At 40.1% G+C, this 13,356-nt stretch overlaps 2 protein-coding genes across 13 annotated transcripts in view; both read left to right on the forward strand.

Annotated features, from left to right (window-relative positions):
* The window catches only part of LOC110982488 (growth factor receptor-bound protein 14-like), a 185,968-nt gene that overhangs the window by 150,444 nt on the left and 22,168 nt on the right, over positions 1-13,356 (forward strand). For 10 of the 12 annotated variants that reach the window (XR_015428220.1, XR_015428223.1, XR_015428221.1 and 7 more), the window contains 2 exons: positions 1,771-1,999; positions 12,118-12,302. Coding sequence is in view for 8 of the 12 variants with exons in the window: in XM_087148304.1 (XP_087004430.1) it covers positions 1,771-1,999; positions 12,118-12,302 (414 nt within the window). In the remaining 4 variants the exon portion in view is untranslated. Of the gene's footprint in view, positions 1-1,770; positions 2,000-5,201; positions 5,533-12,117; positions 12,303-13,356 lie in introns of those variants that run through there. The other 2 variants (XM_087148301.1, XM_087148298.1) reach the window with 2 other exon arrangements.
* On the forward strand, positions 5,718-10,526 carry LOC147796319 (uncharacterized). Its single transcript, XM_087148316.1, has one exon. The coding sequence runs from the start codon at positions 5,718-5,720 to the stop codon at positions 6,126-6,128; it is 411 nt and encodes a 136-aa protein (XP_087004442.1). The 3' UTR covers positions 6,129-10,526.

Below are 13,356 nucleotides of genomic sequence, written 5' to 3' on the forward strand. Positions count from 1 at the left end.
GAGTCACTTGTCATTAATCTAGCCACCGGAATTAGAGCTGGGGCCATTGATATTATTTTTCCTGTAAAACATGCAACGAGTTTTACCGGTACACGTCCTTCAATTTTGTGAACTGAAAGTTTTGCCGAAATCATTGTAAGAAGTTTGTCTATTTTCACTGTGGGTACGCTGAAACTAGAATGTTTCGGAATCGATGATTAAGCCAAATATTGTATTCTCTGGGAATGGAAAGGGATCCATAAGCACTTTGTTTTGGACAAAACCACAGCACCTAACCGTATCCTGTACGATAGATCTTGTGGAATTTGCAGAATCAAGATCAAGTGATATTATGAGACCATTATCTATATATACATATAGGCAAGTTTTCCCTGTCCATGCAAGTACTATACCTTCACACAACATGACATCACTGCGATTGTGTCTTTGACGTGATTTCATCACAAGGGACCTGTTTTCAGTGCTTGCGTGAAAGGGCCTTAACTAAAAACAGCTAACAAGTTAGCCGAATGAAAGCTGGAGTAAATTTATCTCCCCAAATCAGCCAATCTAAGAGCCAAAATTAGAGCAAAAAAAGGTATATTCTACCTCCAATAAAAGCTTGTAGTCACACATGCAATTGTATTTGCAGAACTCAACAATTCATAAGCAGTCCTGCAACACGATATTGTTTTGATGCTATGGCCTATAATAGGCCTACTGTGCAAGACCTCCTGAAAGCCAGTTTTGGCTTGAATTTGCAGGTCATGCCTGATGAGATGCGAATAATTACCTTTAGAACTTTTTATATGTGTAGCATATTATTGGCAGGAAAGGTTAAGAATAGGCTGAGCAAAAGGCAAAAGTATGTTTTTCTGCTGCAGCAGAAGCTCATACCATTTTTTTTCAGCTACGTAGTTACAAAAATTAATACTGGAGATTTTATTTAAATTTGTATTACAAAAAAATTGATTGTAGTCCCACAGCTATTTCAGACAGGGCCATTCAAAACTCAAAGAAACCCTGCCATATTATCCACCTTTTGCCAATTTCTAGAAATGGTCCATTTGTGCACTTCAACCTGGAGACGTTTAACGTCAGTGCGGGGATGGTCACTGACCTGGCATGTGCTGTTCTTGGTACATTGGTTATGGTTCCGTGCTCCTGCAACTTTTGGAGTTTAAATCAAGGGGTCAGGATCACTGATTTCTTGTATTCTACTTCAAGTCAGATGACTTGTAAACTCACTGGGATCTCCTGTTTCCCTAACACAAAATGTTTACCCATTTTTTTACAGTGTTGTAGGACTCAAGTCTGAACTTGGACTTGAGTCTGGACATGAGACTTTTTAATCAACTTGGACTCTGATTCAGGTTATTTGAACTCATTTTTTACTTAGACTGGACCAGGGCCAAAAGAATCATCTCTGAGTCCAGTTTGAGTTCACCCCAAAAATTCAATTGTTATACATGAAAAAAGGCCCCACTTTTGACCCAAATCTAAATCACACAAAGTTATATAATTTTGAATGAATTTGTAAATGCTTATTTTTATTTATTCATTTCTTGTTGATTTCACTGGGAAAACAGTGTATCAAAATTCTTTCAGACTAGTTAATTTATACTTCAAGAACCTCAGCATCACCTGTAAGAATCAATCGTACTATTAGTAGCCCTTTCATGTTACTTTTCAATATCATTTTTTAAACTTAAACTATCATACTACACATAGTAAGCAATTTCCCTTCACGAATTTTAAACTTTTCTAACCAATACTTCAAATTTATAACAGAGACGAGGTGGGCAGCGTTCCTTTGAGGGGCCTTCTCTGACAAGTCCTCGACAGGCAATTGCCAGTAGTCCTCGTTTTGTCTTCAACCCACTACATAAAGACCTACACAATACAACTTGTTATGGTACTCAGCCAAGTAGTCCCAGGCATAACGGAGGAAGTCCAAGAGGGAGTGCACATCATGGAAATTGCAGCCCTGCAGGTCAGAGACTAGGAGGATTTAAATCAGGTTAGTTACCATTTTTGGCCACAGACTGGCAAGATGCAGATTCAGTAAAATAGTGGCACATGCAACACACTGACGGGATTCAGATCAGGTTAGCATAAACCACATTGGCCTCACACTAGCAGGAAACATGTGTCACAAACCAGGTTCTCAAGTTTTCCTTTGGGCTACTTATCTTAAATCGGACCACGCAACCGACAAGAACAAATTTGCAAAATTCCCAATTTCTATTTACCCCTGCACGCAATAATTCATTTACACTATCATTTATTTACACAAAGTATTTACAATATTTAAATTCCCTCTGAAATTTAATGCACAATTTAAGGTGTCCAAAATACAGCCTTGAAAACTCAATCCGAAATTGTTACTTTCTGGAGGCATTTCAGACGATTTGCAGAGGAGGTTGACACTGGCAGTCTTGAATGCATCCCCCCATGTAGTTTTCTTGCAGCTCGTTCCCCAAGGTTCCTTGTCTCCCAAGGTAGGCATAGTCAACCCTCCTGGTGGGCATCCCTGATGATTGTGGTTGACTGCAACAGACGTCGTACCCCCACCTTTGCTGAAGTGCTGAGTCCAAAAAAGGAGCCATGAAAATAATCCATTAAGTCATTTAAAACAAAAAAAAATTTAATACAGCTGATTAACTGGATTTAGGGAGCAAATATCATGGTGTCTGATCATTCCACACTGAACAAATATGTGGACATTCCATATAAAGAAAACTTATAAATAGACAAATCATTCTGCATAAGTCCAGCATCATGGTGCACAATGGAATATCAGATGATCTACTCGTCATCATAATTAAATTGGGAGAAACTAAATTAGGCCCAACATCCTGACATTTATACAGAGAATGGCTATGATGGGTGTTTATTAGAACATATAATTATAGAACTAAATATAGACTTATAGTTCTATTTGACGACAAAGTCTTTCAAAATGGCTCCCTGGCTTCAAATGGTGAGTTCTTGACTCCCAAATCAAATAAGCTCATTTCAAATTATTCAGCTAATGCTGTCTTTGGCTGTCGCTGGAAGACTGGGAAAATCTTAAGTCTGTTGCCTGCAACCTACACAGATTACCAATACATATGCATTATTTCCTAGTCTACCACTTTCGTCTTCTAAATTCTCGATCACCATTAGTGCGCCCTACTCGCTCAACCCCCGCAAAGGCAGCTGCCATGTTCTTCTCCTTTTTCTTAGCGCCATTACTATTGGACGTGTTTTGCTCCTCCTCTGAAATTTAAGGAAGTTTCCTTTGCTACTACATGTTTCGGTGTTATTTTTTAATCACTTTGCTGACTTGTTTGTTCTTTTTAACTTGTTGGCTTTTTTGCAAATTTGCGAAAAAGGCATCTTTTTTTTTAAAATGGTAGACCTTCCTCTTGTACCTGGACGATATTATTGTCAACGGGAAGACGGTGGATGAGGAATTTGCCCAATTGAGAGAAGTTATTCTGAGGTTACGGAGTGCGAACCTCAAGATGAAGCTTGCTAAATGCCACCTGTTTAAAAACAGTGTTAAATGTCTTGGACATGTCGTGTCTGAGAACGTCATTGCAACTGATCAAGACAAAGTAGCAGCAGTCAGAGATTGGCCGACTCCAACCAGCACAAAGGAAGTGAGAAGTTTTGTAGGTCTTGCTTCTTATTACAGGCGTTTTATAAGAGGTTTTGCCAACATAGGGAGACCACTTCACCGCCTAATGGAAAAGTCCAGAGACTTTGTTTGGGACGAAGATTGTGAGTGGTCTTTACGGATCCTTCAGAAACTCTTGCAAGAAGCACCCTTGCCGACCGTGCCGACAATGTGGTATGAGTTTGGATGATTCATGTGGGATGGAAGCACATGACACTTCGACCGTAATTACCAATTCACAAGCTCGAGTTAGAGCACAACCAGTAGTTACTTGCGAGGTGATTAGGAAAGCGCAAATGGAAGATCCATCCAGGGCATGGATCATAGATGCAAAGGAGCAGATGTCCAGTAAACCAGAATGGGAAACTATTGCTTTGAAATCGATGGCAGCAAAGACGTACTGGCCCCGTTGGGACCAATTAAGAATCATGAATGGGGCACTGAATTGCAGATGGGAGTCTGATGACGGCAAAAGCGTACGTTGGCAAATAATATTGCCAACATCACTTTGAGGGAGTTTCATGTCTGAGTTACATGGGGGTGCAACAAGTGGCCACCTGGGATTTTGACGAACATTCGCCCGGGTGAAGTCCTGCTATTTTTGGCATGGAATGAGAGCCGATATTCAGTCGTGCTTAAGAAAGTGCGAAAGGTGTGCGAGAGGAAATAGCCACCAAAGAAAAACAAAGCCCCACTTCAGCAATCATGTGTTGGCTATTTATCAGAAAGGGTTGCTTTGGACATCTTAGGACCCTTGCCTGAAATGCAAGATGGTAATCTTTGGATAATGGTTGTCGGTGACTATTTCACCAAATGGATTGAAGCTTAGCCGTTAGTTGATGCTACGTCTGAAAACATTGCAAAGACATTAGTGACGGAATTCATTTGTTGACTGGGAGTGCCAGCAGAACTGCGTTCCGATCAAGGACGAAATTTAAAGTTTGTAATGACTTGGGCATTCAAAAGACCAGAACCACTCCGTATAATTCCAAATCAGATGGTTTTAGTGAGAGGTTCAACAGAACCCTCATTAACATGAAAGCTACCATGATCAAACCTAATAAGCATCAAAGAGATTAGGATACGCAATTGCCATACGCTACTTTCATGTATCTATCAATCCCCCAAGAAAGTACAGGAGAAACACCTTTTATGATGACGATGATGAGGGTGAGTCAATTAAGGCCTGGGCTCCTAAAAGACTAAACAAGGATGTAGGTGAGCAGAATGATACTCCTCCCTGCGAAGCAGTCACCAGTGATAGCAGCGAATGATAGATACCTGATGTAGGTCCTGCTAATGTGGTAGGTCAGGGAGAATCTGCCTGGGTTGAGGAAACAGAAGTCCCTGTAAAACAAAGCGGACATGAGGTAACTGATAAAACAGTAGAGTCATCCCTATGGGGGATGACCTCTCATGAGGTGGTAAAATCCACACCATGCGACAGGAGGTATCCTAAACGAGCCCACAGGTAACCTGTAAAGTATCGATAACTGACGGGGAATAGCGGAGCGCTGACCAGCAAAAATGCACATTTTTCAATTTTTGATTGTTTCAGAATGGCTCAGAGGGCACCAGACGATTTGGATCCTGCCCGGCTACTTAGATGCCGTAAGTGCCCCAAAGTGTTTTTGCAGCAGAGGAGCCTTTATCAGCATATTCAGGTGTCGAATGGTCCACCCTTGGTGGCATCCTGCCTCCGATGTCCTTTCAGGAGCAACAGGAGGGACAATCTCCAATGTCATTGTCGGAGGGTACATCCATCTTACTTGTATGGTCTCGACAGAATAATGATGAGCCTCGGGATCAAGGCCTCTGAGCATCAAGCCATCGAGCAGCACGCAAAAGGGGCAAGCCAACAACGTGTCATGCCCCTAGCACATGTACCCGTTCCTGCGACTACAGCGACCTTGGAGCAGCAGCCTTCAGTGGAGATGGCGGCACTTGCTGAGGAGCCACATCAAGCAGTTCGGCCTGCTCTTGGGGAGATGGCAGCTCATCATGCATCTCTCGTTTTTGATCAGGAGATCCTTGCTATCACGGAGGAGGAGCTGAGCCTCTCCCCACTGCTTCGATGAAGTTGCTCCTGGAAGAGACGGAGACTGAACCGCAGCTGATGCCTCAAGTACCTGCAAACTCAACCGGCCCATCAGCTTCACCACCATCACTGCCAGGGGGCAAACCCCTAGCTCTTTTGAGGGCCCAGCAGGTGCAACAGCCATCGTTGTCATTGCCCTCAGAAGATGAAAGCCCGGTAGAGGACAGTGCTGCAGTTGATCCAACAGCTCCAAGAAGGATATCACCGGCGGCAGCCAAGACCATCGCGAAGAGCTTCCTGTGGCTAGCCTTAGAAGGAAGAGTCGCCAAGGTGACACAGACCGTCACTAAGGTCTACTGGACAGGAAGCCTGAAGAGCGTGCAATGTGTAGGAGTGTACGACATCCAAAAGTGTTCATTCTATAGTTCTCCACCAAACGGACACTGAACATTAGTTTGTTTATTTCAAGTAAATCTGTTTGGAATACGTCAAGCGTGGGTTAAATTTCTCTTATCCTAAGTGTTGCTACAGTGTAATTCTTGATGTAATCATCCACAGTTGAGTTCCTTGCCAAGTCAGTGATCAACAGCCCAATGAACTTTGGACCCTTTTTTTTCGGTGTTTGTTTACTCACTTAAATTTCAGCAGCACATGTAATGGGTTATTGAAATAGAAATGTTATTGTTATAGTAAACTAATTTCATAAGATTATTTCGGCCAATTTTGAACAGGGGCTGTTCAGGCCTCGAATGGGGCTGTGCAGCGGAAATTAGTTTACTTCCTGTATCTACTGACTAAATTTACTTCCGTTGTTGCTACGAAGAAACTCCAAGTGTGCATGTGAGCTCTACGTCATGTTGTTTGAAAATACCTGTTTCCCAGTGTGTTATTTTGTTCATCTGTCTCGCCCTTAGACTAGGATATACTTTCCTAAAATGAATGTCCGTGCAAATTACATTCTGCCACTCATGTGTAATTTGTTCAAATAAAATTCTAAAATAAACTTGAGTCGGCGAGAGCCGAGAATCTTCGATGCCGAGCGCCGAGCGAGCCTGCCCGACCGCTAACATCATGTACAAAGTCAATGGGCTGAAATAAATATTGAAAAATCAATAATAAATCACTTGATGACATCTTCATGACGTCATTATTTTAGTATTATCTTTACCTCGAGGTCTTTCCTTGGTATGACTTTGATGACTATTGAAGGTAGCTGAGTAACCAACATGATGCCTCAAGAACGTGTACAAAGCCAATGGGCTGAAATAAATATTGAAAAATCAATAATAAATCACTTTATAATGTCATCATGACATCATTGTTCGAGGACCATCTATGCATAAGGGTTGTTCATTGCCGTTAGTTTAATGAAGATTGAAAGTTGCTAAGGGACCAAGGTCGTGGGTAGTAAAAACGTGCACAAAACAAATGGACCTTTTGTCAGAAGAGGAAGAAGGAAGAAACTAGAGGTTCTGTGTCTGTCACAAAGGCAGAACACAAGGCTTTTTTGCCTTTTTATTGTTCTAAAGAAACGTACCTTCTTGCCGTATGTCTCAATTTCTTTAAAATATTCATATTCACACACATATACAGGTTTTAAAAAAGGGCATGCGCTTCAGGAGATATTGTGCTTTGTAAACTGCACCTTCAATGCTAAGTGACTTGTCACCTGATGGTGTCATCATTACACGAGGTCAAAAATTATCTAAAGCACTCCCTTTCAAAGATATCGGTAAGGTTTTATGCCAATCAGACAGGTACTTCACGAGGTTTGGTGCTTTCAAGAGTGCACCTTTAATGTCACGAGACTTGTCACAAGATCACGTCATCATCACATCAGATCAATTTTGTCTAAAGCACTCCCCTTCTTAGATATTTGCCAGGTTTGAACCCAGTCAGACATGTATTTCACGATATATAGTGCTTTCAAGAGTGCACCTTTAATGTCACGTGACTTGTCACTTGTCATCATCACACTAGGTCAATGTTGTTCAAAAGTACTCTCCTTCTAAGATATCTAAGATATCTGCAAGATTTGAAGCCAATCGGACATGTACTCCACAAGATATAATGCTTTGGAGGGTGCACATTGAATGTCACGTGACATGATCATCTGATTTATCCTCATCACATGACATCAATTTTCATCTATAACACTTCACTTTCTAAATACCTGCCAAGTTTTAACCAAATCAAACATGCACTTCAGGCGATATAGCACTTTAGAGGATGCACCTTCAATGCCACATGACTTGTCTGCCAATGATATTGTCATCACATGAGGTCAGTATTTGCCTGAAGCACTTCCTTTCCAATATATCTGCAAGGTTTGAACCCAGTTGGACATGTACTTCAGGAGATAAATAGTTTTAAATAGTGCCCCTTTAATGTCACTTGACTTCTCACCTGAAGACGTCTCCGTTTATAAACCTTCCCCTCCTAACTATCTGCAAGGTTGCAACCCAATCACACATGTACAACACAAAATACAATACAAAACATTGTTATCACAGAATTTAAGAGCATAGATTAGAGATTTTAAACATTTGCCCTTTTGGCGTTCCATAAAATGCGATGTGCTATCAGCTCCACGTGCTCAACATTTTGCCAGGTCCTGAGTATATGCCCTACACACAGTGCACTGCCCGCCACGTTTCAACCCAATAAAGCATGAATGCCAGGGGATATAGGGCTTTGAGGATTTCACCTTTAATGTCACGTAACTTGTCACCTGATAAGGTCATCATCAGACGAGGGCACTAGTTATTTAAAATCACTTCCCTTTCAATGTAAGGTTTGAACCCAATTGGATATATACTTCAGGAGATATAGACCTTTAAATAGTATACCTTTAAAGTCACGTGACTTGTCATTTGATGACGTCATCATCACATGAGGTCAATATTTGCCTGAAGCACTTCCCTTCCAAGATATTAGCAGGGTTTCACCCAATCCGACAATGACATCAAGGGATATAATGCTTGGAAGAGTGGACCTTTAATGTAACGTGAAATGATAATCTGATGATGTTATCATCACATGAGGCCTATTTCATCTAAAACACTTACCTTTCTAAATACCTGCCAAGTTTGAACCAAATCAGACATGCACTTCAGGAGATATTGTACTTTAAAGGATGCACCTTTAATGTCATGTGATTCGTCTGCTGATGACGTCATCATGTGAGGTCAATTTCTATTTATAAGCCTTCCCTTCCTAACAACCTGCTAGGTTTTAACCCAATCAGACATGTACAATGCAAAGAACAATACAAAACATTATCGTTATCGCGGGAAAAGGCACAGATTAGACATTTTAAACATTTGTTCCTTTTGGCATTCCATACAATGCGATCTGCTCTCCGCGCCACGTGCTCGGCAATTTGCCAGGTCCGGAGTATATGCCCTATGCACTGTGCGCTGTCTATGTTACAGGCAGATATTGGGCGTCCACGCACACAGTGGCCAATGCACAGTATGCGAATGGGATTTTCAAGTTGGCAATTTATACTGTAACAGTGCTTTTGTCGACGGCGCTTCATGTGTGTGAAAAAGTACACCAGTTATGCACTTTCTGCAGCTGACTCCAATGTTTTAGCTGTCATCTAATGGACAATTCACACTTATATCTCTTACCGTTGATTTTTACCGAATTTTGAAGAATAAAAAAGTTGTTATTGTAACTGACGGTCTGATGAGCCAATCAGCCCGAAACCTCATAAACACGTTGACTGGGTAAAGATGATCATCTACATCAATTTCCAGACGATTCAGACAAACTTCGCCACAGACATCTATTCAAATTCATTTTTCCGAATGTTTAACCTGTCACTAGAGGGTGCTTGACAATTACATGACATCACCAGTGGATAATTTGAAGAATGATATACCCGAACAGACTAACACCATTGAAAGCAACTTGATACCTATTACCACTTTTAAACAATAAGCCCACTTCTGGTTTCGACCGGAAGGGTCATGTGATGTGACCCACACGAGATGAATTAAAGACCACACTAGCTACAAACAGAATGTTGTGGGAGGCCAGGGTTGATTTTATATGGATTTTTGAAAGATAACATAATATTTAAAGATTTCAAATTTAATAATAAATCCCTTGATGATGTCACCATGACATAAAATTTACGTATTATCTTCCCTTGACAATCGAAAAATGCGAAGTTACCAAAATCGTGCCTCAAAAACGTGTACAAAGTAAATGGGCTGACGTAAATATTGAAAAATCAATAATAAATCACTTGATGATGTCGTCATGACGTCAATGTTCTTGGACCATCTGTGCATAAGGGTCCCTCATTGGTACAAGTTTGATAAGATCCAATTTTGCAAAAGCACGAAAGTTGTGGTTACAAAAACGTGCACTAATTGAATTGAAAAAAACACAACAGAACTTATGCCTTTTTGCAAAATTGTGAAAAAGCCAAAACAGGACAAAAAAGAATGACTTTTTGTGCAAAATTACGAAAAAGCCCCCAAAAAACACAGAAGAAAAGGAATGTCCTTTTTGCAAAGTTGCAAAAAAGGCAAAAAAACAGGACAAAAATAATGCCTTTTTCACAAACTTGCAAAAAAGCCAAAAACTTGCAAAAAAGCCAAAAAACAGAACAGAAGTAAGGCCTTTTTCGCAACCTGCAAAAAAGCCCCCCTCAAAAGAAACAAATCGTTAGGTAAAAAATAAAATCCTGAAACCAAGATGTTTGACCAAGATTTTGTCTTTTTAAGTTTGGTTGTTGTAACTACAATCATGTTTTAAACTGTATCTAAGCCCTGCCTCAAGGAAAGTTCATCAGCATAGAAATAACAGACACAGAGTACTTAGAGAGATGTAGCAGACACAGTATTCCTCAGCAAGTACTCCAGTTCACTTGCAATTCTACTGCAACCTTTTCAGTAATTGATGGTGAATAAAGACATGTAAGACCATATTTTTAGTTGGTTTTAGCTTATGGGTCTGCCAATATTTCTGTCTGTATGGCTCAAACAGAGCATTGCTTTGACTAGCCTCCCAAAACCCAGCAGATCCGATTCAGCACCATTGGTGCAGTGGTTCAGCCAGCTCCTTCATTGCTGATTCAGACCACATGTTATTGATGTGTACTGCACAGCATGTTGGTCCCTCATGAAGTGTCGCATCGAAACACAACACAGTTATATCTGTATAATGCAAAATGGGTCAAGTGGGAGTGCAGCCCACCCATCACAAACAGCATGGATTGCAAATTGGCTCTATCAGCTGGGAGATTTTCACCGCATGAGGGCAGCATTCCGATGGACACTTCAAAAATCTCCATACTTCACCTACAGGCAGTCTCTTTGAGATTCAAATTGTTGGACATATTTTTATTGATTTCTAATCAACGGGAATTTTAGATTAAATGATTTCGCAGGATGCTTACAATATTTTTCATTTTCTTTATAGAGGATTTTCAGTCACATGATTTTTGAATGGTCAGCATTAAGTTTACACAGATGTGTGCAGAAATGCATGTGCCTTTAGAACCTCTCAAGATTCTGGCATACACGAAATTGCCAATAGAAATACACAAATTACAAAATGCATGCCCCTCCACAGACATGGTACACTTCCTTAAATACCTTTGCATGTCATATTACATCATGTGAAAAACCTGTATACCAGATAGGCTTTTTGGGGTCACTACAAAAGTATGACCATACTTTTAAGAATGGACCTTCCCCGTGAAATATTGAAATAAGGCAGGAACATGCGCATTACTACCACTGGTTAACAAGAGGTTTTTGCATTTGGCTGAAATTTTTTTTTTAATTACGTAATTAGAAAAATGATGACACCAAGTGTATCAACTCTGCCCGCCGCAAGGTTAACAAAGTTAATTTAAATCTATGACGTAACAATACAAATCTCCATGCAAGTGCAACTATGAGCACATACACACCGTTTCTGTACTAGTATAGTTTGAAAAGGGATTGTTATCTTCCAACCTGGACACTGAAATCTTCACTTTAATAGTTTTGAGAAAAGCATGCTGAAGTATCTGACAGAAGCTGTAATATGGTTTTGAATGACCTTCAACGTGCCAGGTTATGGTTAGAGCAGCTCTCCTATATGCTGCCAACAGTGTTGACAGCCGAGCTTGCCAACCAGTGGTAGTGAGGCACATGTGCCTGTCTAATTTGCATATTTTATGGGGAAGGTCCAATTGGGAAGTATTCAAAACAAGACTTTTTATCCATTAAAGAATCCTTATACTCCTCTTTAAGGAAGATGGCTGCACCATTTCTAAAGTCTTGTGATTTCCAATTCCTCAAAAAAATGCTAGAATATCTCTGGAACCCCATCCCTCCAACTGTATATGCCACTGATGTGTTTGGTTGATAATGTCAAGAATTAGCAGCAATATTTACTAATTTCAATTATTTCCCTTACCCCTTCCCAGCAGGTATCCATATGACTCAGCCATGGTTCCATAGCGGGCTAACACGTGAGCAAACTCATGAACTCTTTGCCAAGAAAGGTATGGTGGATGGCATGTTCCTGGTGCGGGAGTCTCAAAGGATAGCTGGTGCATACGTTTTGTCATTTAGCTTCAACCAGAAAGTCAAACACTACCAGATCAATGTTGTAAGCAAGTTTGCTTTATTTCTTATATTAGAGTGTGTGCATTTGTACTTATGTTTCAGGTTGATCTTGCTTTCAGGCAAGCAGGATTGTATACTACTCATTTGGAATTTGCTTCTTAAATAATGTATAGTTCTATGCAGCAAAACTAATCAGAAACATTGGTGTTGCATGAATTCTTTAAGGGGGGACAAAGCACTCAGCAGCAGCAAACAGTGGAAAGGGATCATTTCTGAGGTATTTGCAAGCAAATTATCCCCATCCCAATTTTGTTCTAAATTTTGTTCCCAAAGGAGAAAATGCCCCTCCCCCAATGCCCATGTTGAAAGAAGGACAACTTTTAGCTCTGAGACATGATGTAGTTTTACAAAAAAACTTGAAGAATAGGCAATCTTCTTACTTTACCCAAGTTCAGAAGGGAAAGAGTCCAAAACATCTTTTTTTTATCTCATCCAATTTAGATTGTTGTCGAAAATCACTGAATGAATCCACATACATATATTTCCTTTGTATTCTTCCTCACCTGTACAACTGGGTATCTTCGGATAGAAAATTGAATAAACCTTTAAGTGAGACTGTTTTAACCTAAATACTGATACAAAATACAAATTCAAAAAACAAATTTCTCAGTTTTCTTCTTATTAGTATGCTGCCATTCAAAATGCTCAAACTTTGTTATCAAAGGTCTTATTCATATCATGTTTTTACAAGATGGGAACTTACGGTATCCTTAACATGGAAGAATAACAAGCTACATGTAGAAATTTCCTTGAGTTGACTACTTGCCCATTTTGCTTGATTTCACCATATTTAACCCCTTTTTGCGTATTATGGGCTGTTTATACTGACAAGCAGGAACAAGAAGTGTTGTTGGAAAGAGATTTACCATACAATATTTTAGATTTACACACAACCCCTTTGATATACATATATCATTATGTTAACTTCTCAAAATAATAACACTTCACAAGAAGTTGCAAAGTTACAAGCCACACCCACTCTGACAGTTCCCAGCCAGTCTTTGAATGAATTGTACCCAACAAGACTACTAATTAGC

Source organism: Acanthaster planci, linkage group LG17 (genome assembly GCF_054643075.1).
Source record: "Acanthaster planci isolate LZ-2023a linkage group LG17, COTS_SCS, whole genome shotgun sequence".
NCBI lineage: Eukaryota > Metazoa > Echinodermata > Asteroidea > Valvatida > Acanthasteridae > Acanthaster > Acanthaster planci.

Coding starts and splice junctions, on each gene's coding strand:
- LOC147796319 (XM_087148316.1), top strand. CDS start 5,718: ATGAAGTTGCTCCTGGAAGAGACGGAGACTGAACCGCAGCTGATGCCT.